The sequence below is a fragment of the Lontra canadensis genome, unplaced genomic scaffold, assembly GCF_010015895.1.
Source record: "Lontra canadensis isolate GAN:19392208 unplaced genomic scaffold, GSC_riverotter_1.0 scaffold34, whole genome shotgun sequence".
In the NCBI taxonomy this organism is placed as follows: Eukaryota; Metazoa; Chordata; class Mammalia; order Carnivora; family Mustelidae; genus Lontra; species Lontra canadensis.
In genome coordinates this window covers 1-12,012 of record NW_022631028.1, presented here as the reverse complement: position 1 = coordinate 12,012, position 12,012 = coordinate 1, and the positions used below count along the sequence as shown (strand labels likewise).

The following is a 12,012-nucleotide window of genomic DNA, read 5'->3' as shown; positions in this document are numbered from 1 at the left end:
TTTGCCACCCTCTCCCAGAGCAAAACCGCTAGTTCTGCTAACTGGGTCACTTGCCAGAGAGCCAAGATTCTGTCTTTTTTTCTCCTGGTCTTGTCTAGGGCCAAGACCCAGTGAGTTGAGCTCTAAAGACTTGCCAAGCCTTTCTATTAATGCCAGTTCCTACCATTAGCCCATACCCCACGCTCCTGCCTTCAACCAGACCCTCCACCTCCCAAGGCCACTTGCCAGATTGTGTCTCTGGAAAGTTTGAGGCAGTTCCTGGCCTAACATTTTTCACCTGGTGCCCTGGCAAAGGGCACAGGTCCAAGGTCAAAGCTGCCATCCTTCCTCTGAGGTCTTGGGTGTGAAAAATGCTTCAAATGAAATCCCCTCATTGAGCCAAGCATTTCTGAGCCCATTGCAGGTTCCCTGGGAAGTTGGATCAATGGTCCAGGCTCCAAAGACAACTGTGTTAGGAATTTGGTAGCGGCTTGTTTTTAGAAGTCTATATGCGAGGCCAGTTAACTAATGGAATTGTCTGGTCTAGAGGAAGAAAGTCAAGGAGAATTCCTCAAAAGGTAGGTGAGCATTGTCTCTTTCGGGATCTGGGGAAGGGAAGCAAGTCAGACAACTTGATGCTAATTATTAACTTCTTTAACAGCTAATAGAGATATTATAATGGATATATAGAAAAGTGACCAAATAAGTATATTTATCAGTTATATAGGAGTAGAACAAATACATAAAAAGATATTCAAATAATAAGTGTACACATCTTGATAAATATCCACAAATCAGAACCCTTACTAGCACCTCAGAACTGCCTACTGCCTTGTATCCTCCAATTTTGCCTATTTTTGAACTTTTAAAAATGGAATCATGCCATATGTAGTCTTTTGGATCTGTTTTTGTTCAATAATGTTTATGATATTCATTGGTGCTATTTAGTATAGCAGTGGTTTGTTGATTTTTATTGATGTATGTAGCGTTTCATTTCGTGAACATACCATTATTTATTTATTTATGAGTTCCACACTTGATGGTTATTCAATTTCCAGTTTAGGACTATTACCAATAGCACGGCTATGAACATTCTAGTCCACGTCTTTGAGTGAACATAGGAACACACTGCTGTTGAATATATATTTAGGAGTGAAATTGCTGGATCCTAAGGAATGCAAATATTCAACTTTAGTAGCTACTGCCAACCAGGTTTTCAAAGTGTCCCAATTTATACTCGGCTAGTCGTTCAGGCTCATTGTTTAGCTCTGAGTTTTTAGTATGGTGGTTAGGAACAAACCGGTTCTGAAAACAAACTCTTCCTGGTCATGTGACCTTGGACATGTTATCTAGCCCCCAAGAGCCTCAATTTCTTCAAGTCTGTCTAATAGGCATATGACTGTACACTTCATAGGAAAAAGTGAGAACTGAGTAGAGTGGGCATTCGCTTAGGACCGTGTCTGGCATATCATGGGCCCTCAGTAATAAGTCATCATCTAATGATTGCTACCCTAGCTTCATTCCCCAAAAAGAGAGGGTCTGTATGTGAGGGCGACAGCAACAAGAGACTGATTCATTCTTGCTGGAGCCCTACTCAGTGTCCTTGCCGTTGCCATTTTGTCTTTACCAAAGTTAATCTACAAACCACCAGAGGGGAGCACTTAAACGGAAATCTTGACCCAGGAGTGGAGAAGACGGGATTCAGCTGAATAGTGTAGACCTCAAGAAACCCAGGCTGGAAAGAACTTTTTGCCCTCACACCGGGGAAATGCCTGTCCAAGCCAAGGCAAGCCAAACCAAACCACCCACCCAAGGAGAGAACGGACAGATTGGCTTCAGAAGTGATCCTAGCATTTCAGGTTCCTCTCCAGTGGGCCAGCCAATGCAGACCTATGCTGCCCAGCAAATTTCCAGAAATTTGGACAAATCTGAAATCCGTTCCTCTCACCCCTGGGCCCCTTCCAGTCCTTCCTTTTCCCTGCCGGCTTAACTCCAGCGCTCGGCACTTAATGCTAATACCTTTGGGCAGGCTTCGCCGGGGAGTTTAACTAGCTGCCAAGTTAAATAACGTGGAGGATCCTAAGCCGTCTTCCCAGGAAGTCAGAAATCTTCAGCACCCGAATTAGGCAGGGCCAGTTACTTACCAAAACTCCTTTTCACTTCCTGTGTATGTATGTATATAGGCACACACAATATGTATATATCCCACACCCCTATATGTATGTATATATGCATATGGGTGTGTAATATATCCTTCTTCATAAATGATTGTTTCCTCTGGGTTGCACACCAAAACCGCATCGCAAGAGGAAAACACTTCTGCGTGAGGCGCCTGTCTTCCCCACTGCGCCTAGCAAAATGACACGTCCGCTGACCAACTGCTGCGTGAGGGTATTGGATCAGATTCCTAATTAAATGGCATTTCTAAGTGAAGGGTTGTCGATAGCAGTGAATATATATACATATACACATACGTATATACACAATGAGCATACATAACGCATATATAATATATATTTAAATATGTACACTTAATTACATACATATTTAAACGTGTATTTAATTTGTGATTATATATGCACCCAGTAGTCACAGAGTAGAGCGCACTAAGCTGGAATGGGTAGAGACTGCAGATCTGCTCTTGGGGGAGAATCCCCCTGGCCTAGGAGTGCGAATTTCCAGGTTTCCAAATACGTAGCTAATGTCCTCTGATGTGATTGCAGAAGGGGTTGGGAGGATTCTGGAAAACATGATAGGTTTGCACCGCCGCCTGATTCTCCTCTTGGCTGCAAAGCCGGCCGCCCTTGGTTTATAGGCGCCTCTCGTGTTCAAGGGTGAAAACCAGTCTGTGGGTGCACTGAGCTTTGCAAACTAGTCCCCGAACGCCACGGGTGCTGCAAAGCCGTCACCAGGTGCAGTGGGACGGGCACTCGGCCACCCTGGCTGTGGGCGCCGCAGCCTCCCTGAGGACTCGGGCAGATGCAGTCGGCTCTGGCCCATCTGTCCCTGGAGGCCCGGGCCCGAGACTGTGCTCACGCGCTCTGTGCGGGGATCCGGAACCCGGGAGCTCTCCGGGAGCGCCCGGCCTCGTCTGGCCCGGGTATCTGGGGCTCTTTGTCTCTTGGCCGCACTAATCCTGCAAACCGCGCACCGAAGGCAGAGGCCCCTGAGCCTTGGACAAACCCACTCCTGGCAAGCCGGTCCGAATGTTTTCAATAAAATGCTTCCTGGGGCGGGTGGGGGGTTGGGGAAAAAAAAAAAAAGAGAGGATCGCAGAAAAATTTCTCTGCAGAAGTTAATCTATTTTCAGCGGTTAAGAGTGGCACCATGTAAATCAGATCCTAAATATCCCTTTAGGAAGAAGTAAGAAAGGGAGGAAGGGAGGGAGGGAGAGAGGGAGGGAGGGAGAGTGCTTCAACCATGAAGTTTGATTTGAGGTTTTTGTTTTGTTTTCCAAACAAGTTACGGCGGAGCGGGGAGAAAACATCGAATCCGCCCGGTGGGTGTTTCCCCAAGCCCGGCAGCCTGCAGCACGCCGTCTGCCCCCAAGCTGCTCAGCTCCCTGGGGAGATGGCAGGAGGATGTATTAAGTATTGCAACCTAAGACTCAGGTGAGAAAATAATAATACTATTTAAAATAATAGTGCCTCTTGCCATCTAGAACCGACAGATAGGAGCGCCCAGAGCTGGAACTGCAACACCTTTTCTGTGGTAGAAATGCTTGCCTTTCCCCTTGGTGATGCCTGCAGTGGTGCAAAGTGTGAGCTTTTGCTCAAGGAAGGGATTTTCCTCTGAGGCTGTCTACACCCCGGGAAGGCGTCTGCTAAGTAATCTGTCCTCAAGTGAGGGCGATTCCTGGCATTAAACAACAGAAAAGTGGAAACAAAAGTCATCATTGCAGTGTTTGGGTTAGTGACCATAAAAAGGCCAGAGGGAGGGGCAGGAGGAGAGGGGAGGCTCTAGCCGCGCCAGTCATATTTAATATGCTTCCCACAAGAAAAGCCCTTGCAGAATCAATAGACAGCCGTCAGCTGTGCTTAAACCTGCGATTTCAATTAAAACATTGCGCTCCAGTCCTTGGGGTTGAGCCTGGATCCCCAGTCAGTGGTGTGCGAGTGGCTTGGCACAGGTGCGGCGTCCCACAGCCGCAGATCCCCGAGGTCGCGGCATGGGTCAGGCCCAGCGGAGCCGCAGAAGCACCCGGCCTTGGCACCCTGCTCTGCAGCGTGGGAAGAGCACAGGCCGCCCAGGGGCGTCAGGCTCAACTCTGGCGGTGTTCCCCCACCGGGGTCGAGGTGTTGAGGACCAAGCGAGGGCCAGATGGGCCGAGGCAAAAGCGTCTGGCTTTCAGCTGAGGCGCGGGAATGAGAGGGACCTGGGGCTGAGGCCTCGGGGCAGAGGAAGACCCCACGGTAGGACCAGGCCTGGCAGGCCAGGAGTAGTGGGCCGCGGTCCGCACCATCCAAGTGAGGCTGGCTGCGGCGGGCCTAAGCGTAGGAGGGCAGCTCCAAATGTGGCCCCTGGGGCAGAGCGCTCAAGGCCTAGTGGGCCTCGCCTGGGCCAAGACCCAAGTGCCTCCAGGAGAGGTGGCTTGCTTGGTTCAGTTGCCCATGAAGGCACCTGACCTCCAAAGTGGAGATTTTGTACCAGTCTGGATTGGGGAGACAGATGGGACCTCTATCACCACAGTCTTGGCCCACTTCTAACCATTGCTTTGAAGGACAGGTCTTCTTTAGGGGGGGAAGCTTTGGAAAACTTTTCCGTAGAAGGATTCCCATCCCAGAATCATCTGTGTATCCCTGGAGCCTCCTGTTGCCCTTCAGGTGGAGTTATTTTGGATCCCCTCTCCCCAGTCACTAAAAATGTGTAGGTAGAAAAACAGCGACCCGTCATCTTGGGTAGAGACTGTCACCAACTTCATAAAATGGTCAAATTTTCATTCCCAAGGTTGTCCCTCTTTGTTTTAACATTTCAGCCTTAAAAAAAAAAAAATGCTGCAAATGAGAATGAATTTGAAGGGTTGAGGGGCAGCGAAAGGAAATCTCAGCCCTCTCTCCACCAAGCGCTACGTTTCCCGAGTCCTCTTTTATTCTGCCTGAAATCATCTCGTTTACAGAAAATATTTGTTTGCACTATTAGTTGGTACTGGAGTTAATTACTCAATGTGTTAACGTGAAGTAATATGTATAAAAGTAGGATCAGTGTTTATTGTGTGGGTGAGCTGTTGAGCGGTGCTTGAATAAACTGCAATTAGGGTTAGATAGAGATTAATTAACATGTGAGTGGCAAGGTGTAAAATAGTCTCCAACCCTCCACTTCAATATAATCTGCGGGGCGAGGGAAGAAGTTTGTGGAAGCTAATTAAATACTTTTATAAAAGCCAGTGCATTCACCCAACATTTGGAAAGAGAGGCACATTAGGGGCAACTTGTTTTTACCCAAATGTTTTCTTTCTGTGGAGGTAGTACTCCTTTGTGATGCCGGGGAGAGCAGGATGGCTTATGCAGTTACAAAAAGCGCTAGGGATGGCCAGGCAGGTTCACGGAAAGCCTCTGGAAGCCTTTCAGCCTGATGGAGCTTTCAAACCAGCAGATCTTTCGTGCCGAGATCAACAATTACCCAATTTGGAAAGGGGGTTGGGGTGCAGTGCCGGTGACTGAATGAGACACGCAGGAAAGTCGGGATAGAAATTCGGGTTTTCAGCCCCTGCGGGTGTATTGATATTATTTCAATGTCGGGGAGAGTTGTTGGTTTGTTTCATGTTTGGTGGGGGTGGTGTGTGTGTGTGTGTATGTGTGTGTGTTGGGGGGGGTTCCGCTGTGTTGTTTTCACATTAACTTATAGGGATGGGGGTACACTGGGTCTGGAATCCCGCCTCTCTGAACATCTAAATTCAGTGGGCTGTATATGGAAATATTTTTTCAGACGAGCAAGCTTCTTTCTAGCTTTGAAATCTCGAAGTTTGGGGAGAAGGGTTTTAGGGGGACAGACTTGTGTCTGCTGAATTTAGGGGCAGTAGAGGCAGTTTCCCAGCTTGGCAGGTTGAGAAAATCAACCCACTGATGTCACCCTCCAGGCCACTTTCCCTCGGAGACATCTCTTTGTTTCCTCCCCTTGCTTTCCAAGTACACTTTTCCTTTCCCTCACCTGCCAGGTCAATATCGGGTCTGAAATTGCACGTCAGAGGGAGAGCGGGTAGTAGAGAGAAGTTCTGAAGGGGAAAAGGAGCGCTTTGCCTTCAGTTACAACTAGACCTTTCCCATCCTTTCCTTGATGGTTTTCTGGGATGTTTTACAGCTGAGAGGCCTCGGGGCAGGATACTCAGTTTCTCAAGACCTGTTCCGGAGTGAAAAAGGAAAGGGTTCGCTTCCAGTAGCATTTTCTGGGGCTCCACAAGATCGTGTATCTTTGGAGATAAAATTCACTATCAAACCCTCAACCCTGTTTGCTCATATTATACCCACCGTAATCCTCTTAAACTGTGGTTGCGGCTACAAAGCTCGTGGTCTTGCAAAAGCCGGCTGGCAAGATATAATTGTCCCGCAAACAAAACCGTCCAAAAGTTTTTAAAAACCCCTGCACCTCCTCCTCCTCCTCCTCCCCAAACCTAATTCTCTCGCTCTCTCTCATGCTAGCCGTCCTCCCCACCCCCCATAAGAACCCTCAGCCTCGACCACTTTTGTTGTCGCCAAGAGCACCCGGCCTGTTGAAAGTGCTGGAGCGTCTTTGAGCAGTTTGTTGTGATACGCAGGTGGAATGGTCTGCAAACAGATGAATTCAGCCCCTCCAAACCGAGCGTGGAGCGCGCTGCTTTTGTGCGCCGGGCACAAAACGCTGAATTCCTCAGAACTTACTTGGGGCCTGTCTAGAAAAGGGCCTTTTCTTCCCTCTGCTTGTACCTCTGGCCACACTAAGTCTCTGCCCGCCCCCCTTCAAGCCCCCTCCCTCTCCCCTCTGATAATCCTTCTCTTTATTTTAGAAAAACACAAAACCCGGTTCCACGCGGTGCTTTAGTGGCTAAAAGTGAAAGAGCTGCCTTGGCAGAATTCAGCTCTATGAATCGCTTCGGAAAATTGGTTCGACTGAATGGCCTTAGGAGGAAAAACGTTTTAATAGGATCCAGGGGAGGTTCTGCTGTTTCAATCTGCTCCTTAAACAGGTGGAGATTGGACCTTCTCAATTATACAAACAGTAAGTACCCATCAGCAGGGAGAGCTGCCCTCCGAATCCTCCCCGCACGCAGCCCTAAACCAGCCGCAGAGCCGGGCTTTGCCTCAGAAACCCGATCACAAATCAGCGATTCTGATCGATTAGGATCTCAAACAGTCCTCCAGCTTGCTGTGCAGTCTCCCCCAGCCGCAGGCGGGGAGTCGGCCAGAGAGGGGGAGGCGCACCCGCCGGGCGCTGAGGCCCCCGGGATCTGGGCGCGCGGCCTTGCTCTTCCGGACGCTACGGGGTCGTCCTTAGGCGGCGGGAGCTCTCTCTCGACCTCCGACGCCAGCCAAGACGAGCTCGTTGTTTTTGCATAAATTAATATTTCCCCATTAACAAGTTCCCCCCTCCAAACGCGGCGCCCGCGTCCATGCGCCACATCCTAATGAGGTAATTATCATTTGCGCGTGTTCGGGGCTGGCGCCGGCTCCGTGGGTAAATGGCAGTTTATTAGCACGATGCCCAGCTCGGCTGCAGAGGGCTAAGGGATAGTTCAGCGACTAGACGGACACCCAGGGGCCCTTGGGGGCGGCGCGTGCAGGACCCTCTGCCCTCCCCGCGTCCCTCAAACCTATAGGCCCCCAAAGTTATGAATCACGCACAGAACTCTGCCTGGGTTTGGGCTCCCCCCACCTTCTTTCCACCGGCAAAACCATCACGATTCCTCCCCCTCCCCCTCCCGTCTCTTCCCTCCTTCCCGATTCGCAAACCGCTCGCACTTTCCCGAGGGGAGCGCGGGCGCCAGTTGCCTCCTTTTAAAGTTTGAGGGGCGGTGGCGGCGGCGGCCGGCAGGCGCGGGGGAACACAGGGGCCGCTACGGGAGCCGCGCCGCCGCCCATGTCATTCCACTTCAAGTGACTTCATGTGATGTCAGCTGAATGTAAAAGACAGTGATCTCACGCGGAGGGGAAGATGTTTGCCATCAAAATGTGACAGAGGAGACACGCTGCATGGCTCGGAACGCATCTCCTTGGCGGTGGGGGAAAGAGGTAAATGCGAGGTGGCTCTCCTGGTCCTCTTTAACTTTGCCCCTTCACTGTCCAGCTCCCCGCACGCGTGGCGGAGGCCAGGGTCCAAGGAACGGCTCAGGGGGGGTTAATTTGAGGCTCTTTTCTTTTTCTTTTTTTTTTCTCTCTCTCCTTTTCCTTTGTAAACCCTCCCCCTTCTTCCCCCTTTCAAAGTCTCAGGGCAGGGGCTGGTGGGTTCCTTTGCGCGCCGGGTTAATGGGCGGTAATTTGGTACCCTTGGGTGCACTTTGTTCTGCCCCTGTTCATTTGAATGCAAATGGGTGACCTGGACCCGACAAGGTGCTTATTAAATTGCGGTTTCCCTCCCTGCCTTTTCCGGAATGCAGACTTAGAGAAGAGAGGCTGCGCCCCGGCCCAGTCCAGCACCGCAAGGCTCGGCTCGGCGCGCCATGGCCAGCTCGGCTTCCCTGGAGACCATGGTGCCCCCGGCCTGCCCGCGCGCTGGAGCGTCGCCGGCCACTTCCAAGACGCTGGCCTTCTCCATCGAGCGCATCATGGCTAAGACGTCGGAGCCCCGTGCGCCCTTTGAGCCCCGGCCCGGGACGCTGGAGGCAGACGGCGGCCAGGGCAAGAAATTGCTCAACCTCTGCTCGCCGCTGCCCTGTATGATCCCCCTCCAGCCCCTAGGCTACGAGGTGCCGTCCAAGACGCTGCTCAGTTACTCGGAGCTCTGGAAAAGCAGCCTCCGGGCGGGCGGCGGTGGAGGAGGAGGAGGAGGAGGCGGCGGCGGCGGTGGCGGGGGGGCCCCGGTGTGCGGCGCCAGCGGCTTGTGCAAAACCAACTGTGGCGTGTGCTGCAAGGCCGATCTGGGCCTGGCGCCGTCTGCGCTGCCGGCGGGCAGGGTCATCAAGCCGCAGGTCATCAACCAGGCGGTGGGGCTGCCGGCCAGCGGCTCGCTCTACTACTTCAACTACCTGGACTCTGCCGCGTACCCGCCGTCTGAGCTCCTCGGAGGCCATCTCTTCCCATCCGGCCTCCTCAACGCACAGGCCCCCGCCGCCCTAGCTGCGCACCCCAAACTCTTTTTGCTGGAGAACGCCAAGTTGGCCGGCCTGGCCGCGGACAAGTTCCCCCATCCGTCCCCCTATACCCATAAGGAGCGCTTGCCCGCGCCGCTGGAGCAGGTGCTGAAGGAGAACTCGGCTCTGACCGCAGAGCGCGGCGGCGTCAAGGGCCACAGCAAGCTGCCCGGGGGCTCTGCGGACGGCAAGCCCAAAAACTTCACCTGTGAGGTGTGCGGCAAGGTGAGGCCCCGGGTCCGTGGGGGCTGGGAGGGATGAGCAGGGACAACTGCTTCCCTGAGGGAGCCTGGACCGCCCCTTTCTCAAGTTCAGGAGCTTCCCAGTAGTTATCTACTACTCACATTGGGGGCCTAGTTGGGCCTCAGTTTCCTTCTCTGTAAAGTGGGGATGTCGTTGTCAGCGGCCACACGGGACTGGCGTGGGCGCAGTGGGTCGGGAAGCGGCTTGCGAAATGAAAAGGGCTCTGGTTTCTGAAGGGAGTGTTGGTTGGGGGATGTAGGCTATGGCCTCCCCAGTTTGATTCTACTCTCTCTCGGAGGGACACACCACAAGGCCCCCTCGTGTCCTTCCATAGGTGTTTAATGCTCACTATAACCTCACCCGCCACATGCCGGTCCACACCGGAGCCAGACCGTTCGTGTGCAAAGTCTGCGGCAAAGGCTTCCGCCAGGCCAGCACGCTCTGCAGACACAAAATTATCCACACCCAGGTACGTGGCCCCCGGGTCCACTTCGGCCCGCGCGCAACACCCCGCGCCTGAGCGACGGTGTTGGGGAGAGGATGGCAAGGGTTCCCCTTACCCCTCCCGGGGGCCCCGTATCCCTTCAAGGTGCCCCTTCAAGGTGCCCCTGAGGTGGCTTCTCCTAGCCGGGGCCTTGGCCTCACTGTGCGCGCGCCCCTTTCCACAGGAAAAGCCGCATAAATGCAACCAGTGCGGCAAAGCCTTCAACCGCAGTTCCACGCTCAACACGCACATCCGCATCCACGCGGGCTACAAGCCCTTCGTCTGCGAATTTTGCGGCAAAGGCTTTCACCAAAAAGGTAATGTGCAGGGCGAGGCCCTCTCTTCACCTCTCACCTCGGGACTCGGCGGGTCACTCCGAGCGGGAAGGCAAAGAAGGATCCGCAGAGAGGGAGCGTGAGAGCTGCCAGCTCGGGCGCAGCATTTCTTTGGAATCGGGTTGTGACCGGTTTGGGTGGAGGCTCTCCAGGCCGGGTTAGTAGACCTCGCTGGAGTCAGGCTGGTTGCATGGGGAGACTCCGAATTTGGGAGGTGGGAAGGAAGAAGGGGGCCGAGGGAAAGGAAGTAGGAGAAAGAGAGGCTACTGCCCTATGGAAAAAGCTTGCCTTTGTAGCCGGGACACCCCTTTCAGATGAAAAAAAAAAAAAAAAAAATCGAGGCAAACTCCACCTCCTGGGAATAACAAGACTGGGGGAAACCATTATTGTCCCCAAGACCTCCAGGCCCGGCGCCCGGCTTCGGTTTTCCAACGCACTTTTGGATCTCCAGGTGGTAGCTGGGGGGAACAGAGGGAGTAACTTTTAAAATGAGAAGATAAACAGAAAATGAGGGACGAAGCCCGGGTTCCTGCGAATTTCTTCCAGCGAGGCAGTAGCCGGGAGAAGGACCCGGTGCGTCTCTGGGCTGTGCAAAAGTTTGCCGGCCAGCCGAGCACAGCGGGAGGGACGCTGCGCGGGCCTGTGCCCCGGGCGGGGCAGGGGCGCAGGGCGGCTACGCGGGACTCGGCCCTCCATCCTGTCGTGAGAGCCTTCGGCTTGATGCAGACGAAGTTTGACAACTTCTTCACTCGGAGAGGTCGCGCCCGCCTAGCCAAGCGTCGCCGTCTTTGCGCGGGCAACTGAGCCAACCCCGGGACACTCGCGGGCCACCCCCCCCAATCCTACTTCATCCCCCCCCCCCTTCCTTTTTTGTTTTTGGTCTCCCGTAGGGAACTACAAGAACCACAAGCTGACCCACAGCGGCGAGAAGCAGTACAAATGCACCATCTGCAACAAGGCCTTCCACCAGGTCTACAACCTGACCTTCCACATGCACACCCACAACGACAAGAAGCCTTTCACGTGCGCCACTTGCGGCAAAGGGTTTTGCAGAAACTTTGACTTAAAGAAACACGTGCGCAAACTCCACGACAGCGTGGGGCCTGCTGCCCCCTCCACAAAGGACCTGACTCGGACAGTGCAGAGCTGAGAGCTACTGCCTCGCCCTCCCTTCCAGCCCCGTCCAGCCCCCAAACAGATCACACGTATAAACTTATTTCTAAAATTAAAAGAAAATAAAAAAAAAACTATAGCAGAGAGGCTAAAATCTATTTATCGAAACCAGCATATTTTTTGGAAAGCTAAACGTTTCCTCGATGACTGGCAGCAAACGCGTGGCTCCCACCTTTGTGTATTCGGGAAACTTATTTAAACCCAGTGCGCTGAAACGCATTTCCTCCCAGGCCTCCGCTTCTCCTCGGGCGGCGGGTTTTCACCCCAGCCTGTCACGTGAACGCCCCGGAAGAGCGCGGCGCCCCCAGCCATCTTTATACAGCCATGTAAATCCTCCTGTTACAAGCGAACTCGGAATATATACATGTCTAACACAATAAACAGAATCACTAGTGCTCGTTTTCTTTCCCCCCACCCCCCCTCGCCGCCAGGTCAGCTCAGCAACCCCAGAGAAGGAGATGGAAACAGGCGTTTATAGCATTTCCCTGCCCAAATGCGACTTCCTTTGGGGTGCTGGGACCAGGGTGAAGCCAAACCCG

The 12,012-nt window shown here is 53.0% G+C and overlaps 1 protein-coding gene across 2 annotated transcripts; it reads left to right on the top strand.

Moving 5' to 3' along the window:
• The first annotated feature begins 288 nt into the window (after positions 1-288).
• Positions 289-11,537, top strand: FEZF2 (FEZ family zinc finger 2). Of its 2 annotated transcripts, none has more exons than XM_032867276.1 (8): positions 289-561; positions 3,442-3,590; positions 6,959-7,170; positions 8,066-8,180; positions 8,546-9,463; positions 9,816-9,950; positions 10,150-10,282; positions 11,191-11,537. In XM_032867276.1, the coding sequence occupies exons 5-8, from the start codon at positions 8,609-8,611 to the stop codon at positions 11,448-11,450; spliced, it is 1,383 nt and encodes a 460-aa protein (XP_032723167.1). In that variant the 5' UTR covers positions 289-561; positions 3,442-3,590; positions 6,959-7,170; positions 8,066-8,180; positions 8,546-8,608; the 3' UTR covers positions 11,451-11,537. The 2 variants fall into 2 exon arrangements, with proteins under 2 accessions (XP_032723167.1, XP_032723166.1); XM_032867275.1 differs by having other exon boundaries at positions 8,047-8,180.
• The last annotated feature ends 475 nt before the right edge of the window (positions 11,538-12,012 follow it).

Bases quoted from the DNA above. Each gene is read 5' to 3' on its own strand.
- FEZF2 (XM_032867276.1), top strand. From the start codon at position 8,609: ATGGCCAGCTCGGCTTCCCTGGAGACCATGGTGCCCCCGGCCTGCCCG. The intron at 9,464-9,815 runs GTGAGGCCCCGG...GTCCTTCCATAG, and splicing joins CCTGTGAGGTGTGCGGCAAG to GTGTTTAATGCTCACTATAA. The intron at 9,951-10,149 runs GTACGTGGCCCC...CCCTTTCCACAG, and splicing joins ACAAAATTATCCACACCCAG to GAAAAGCCGCATAAATGCAA.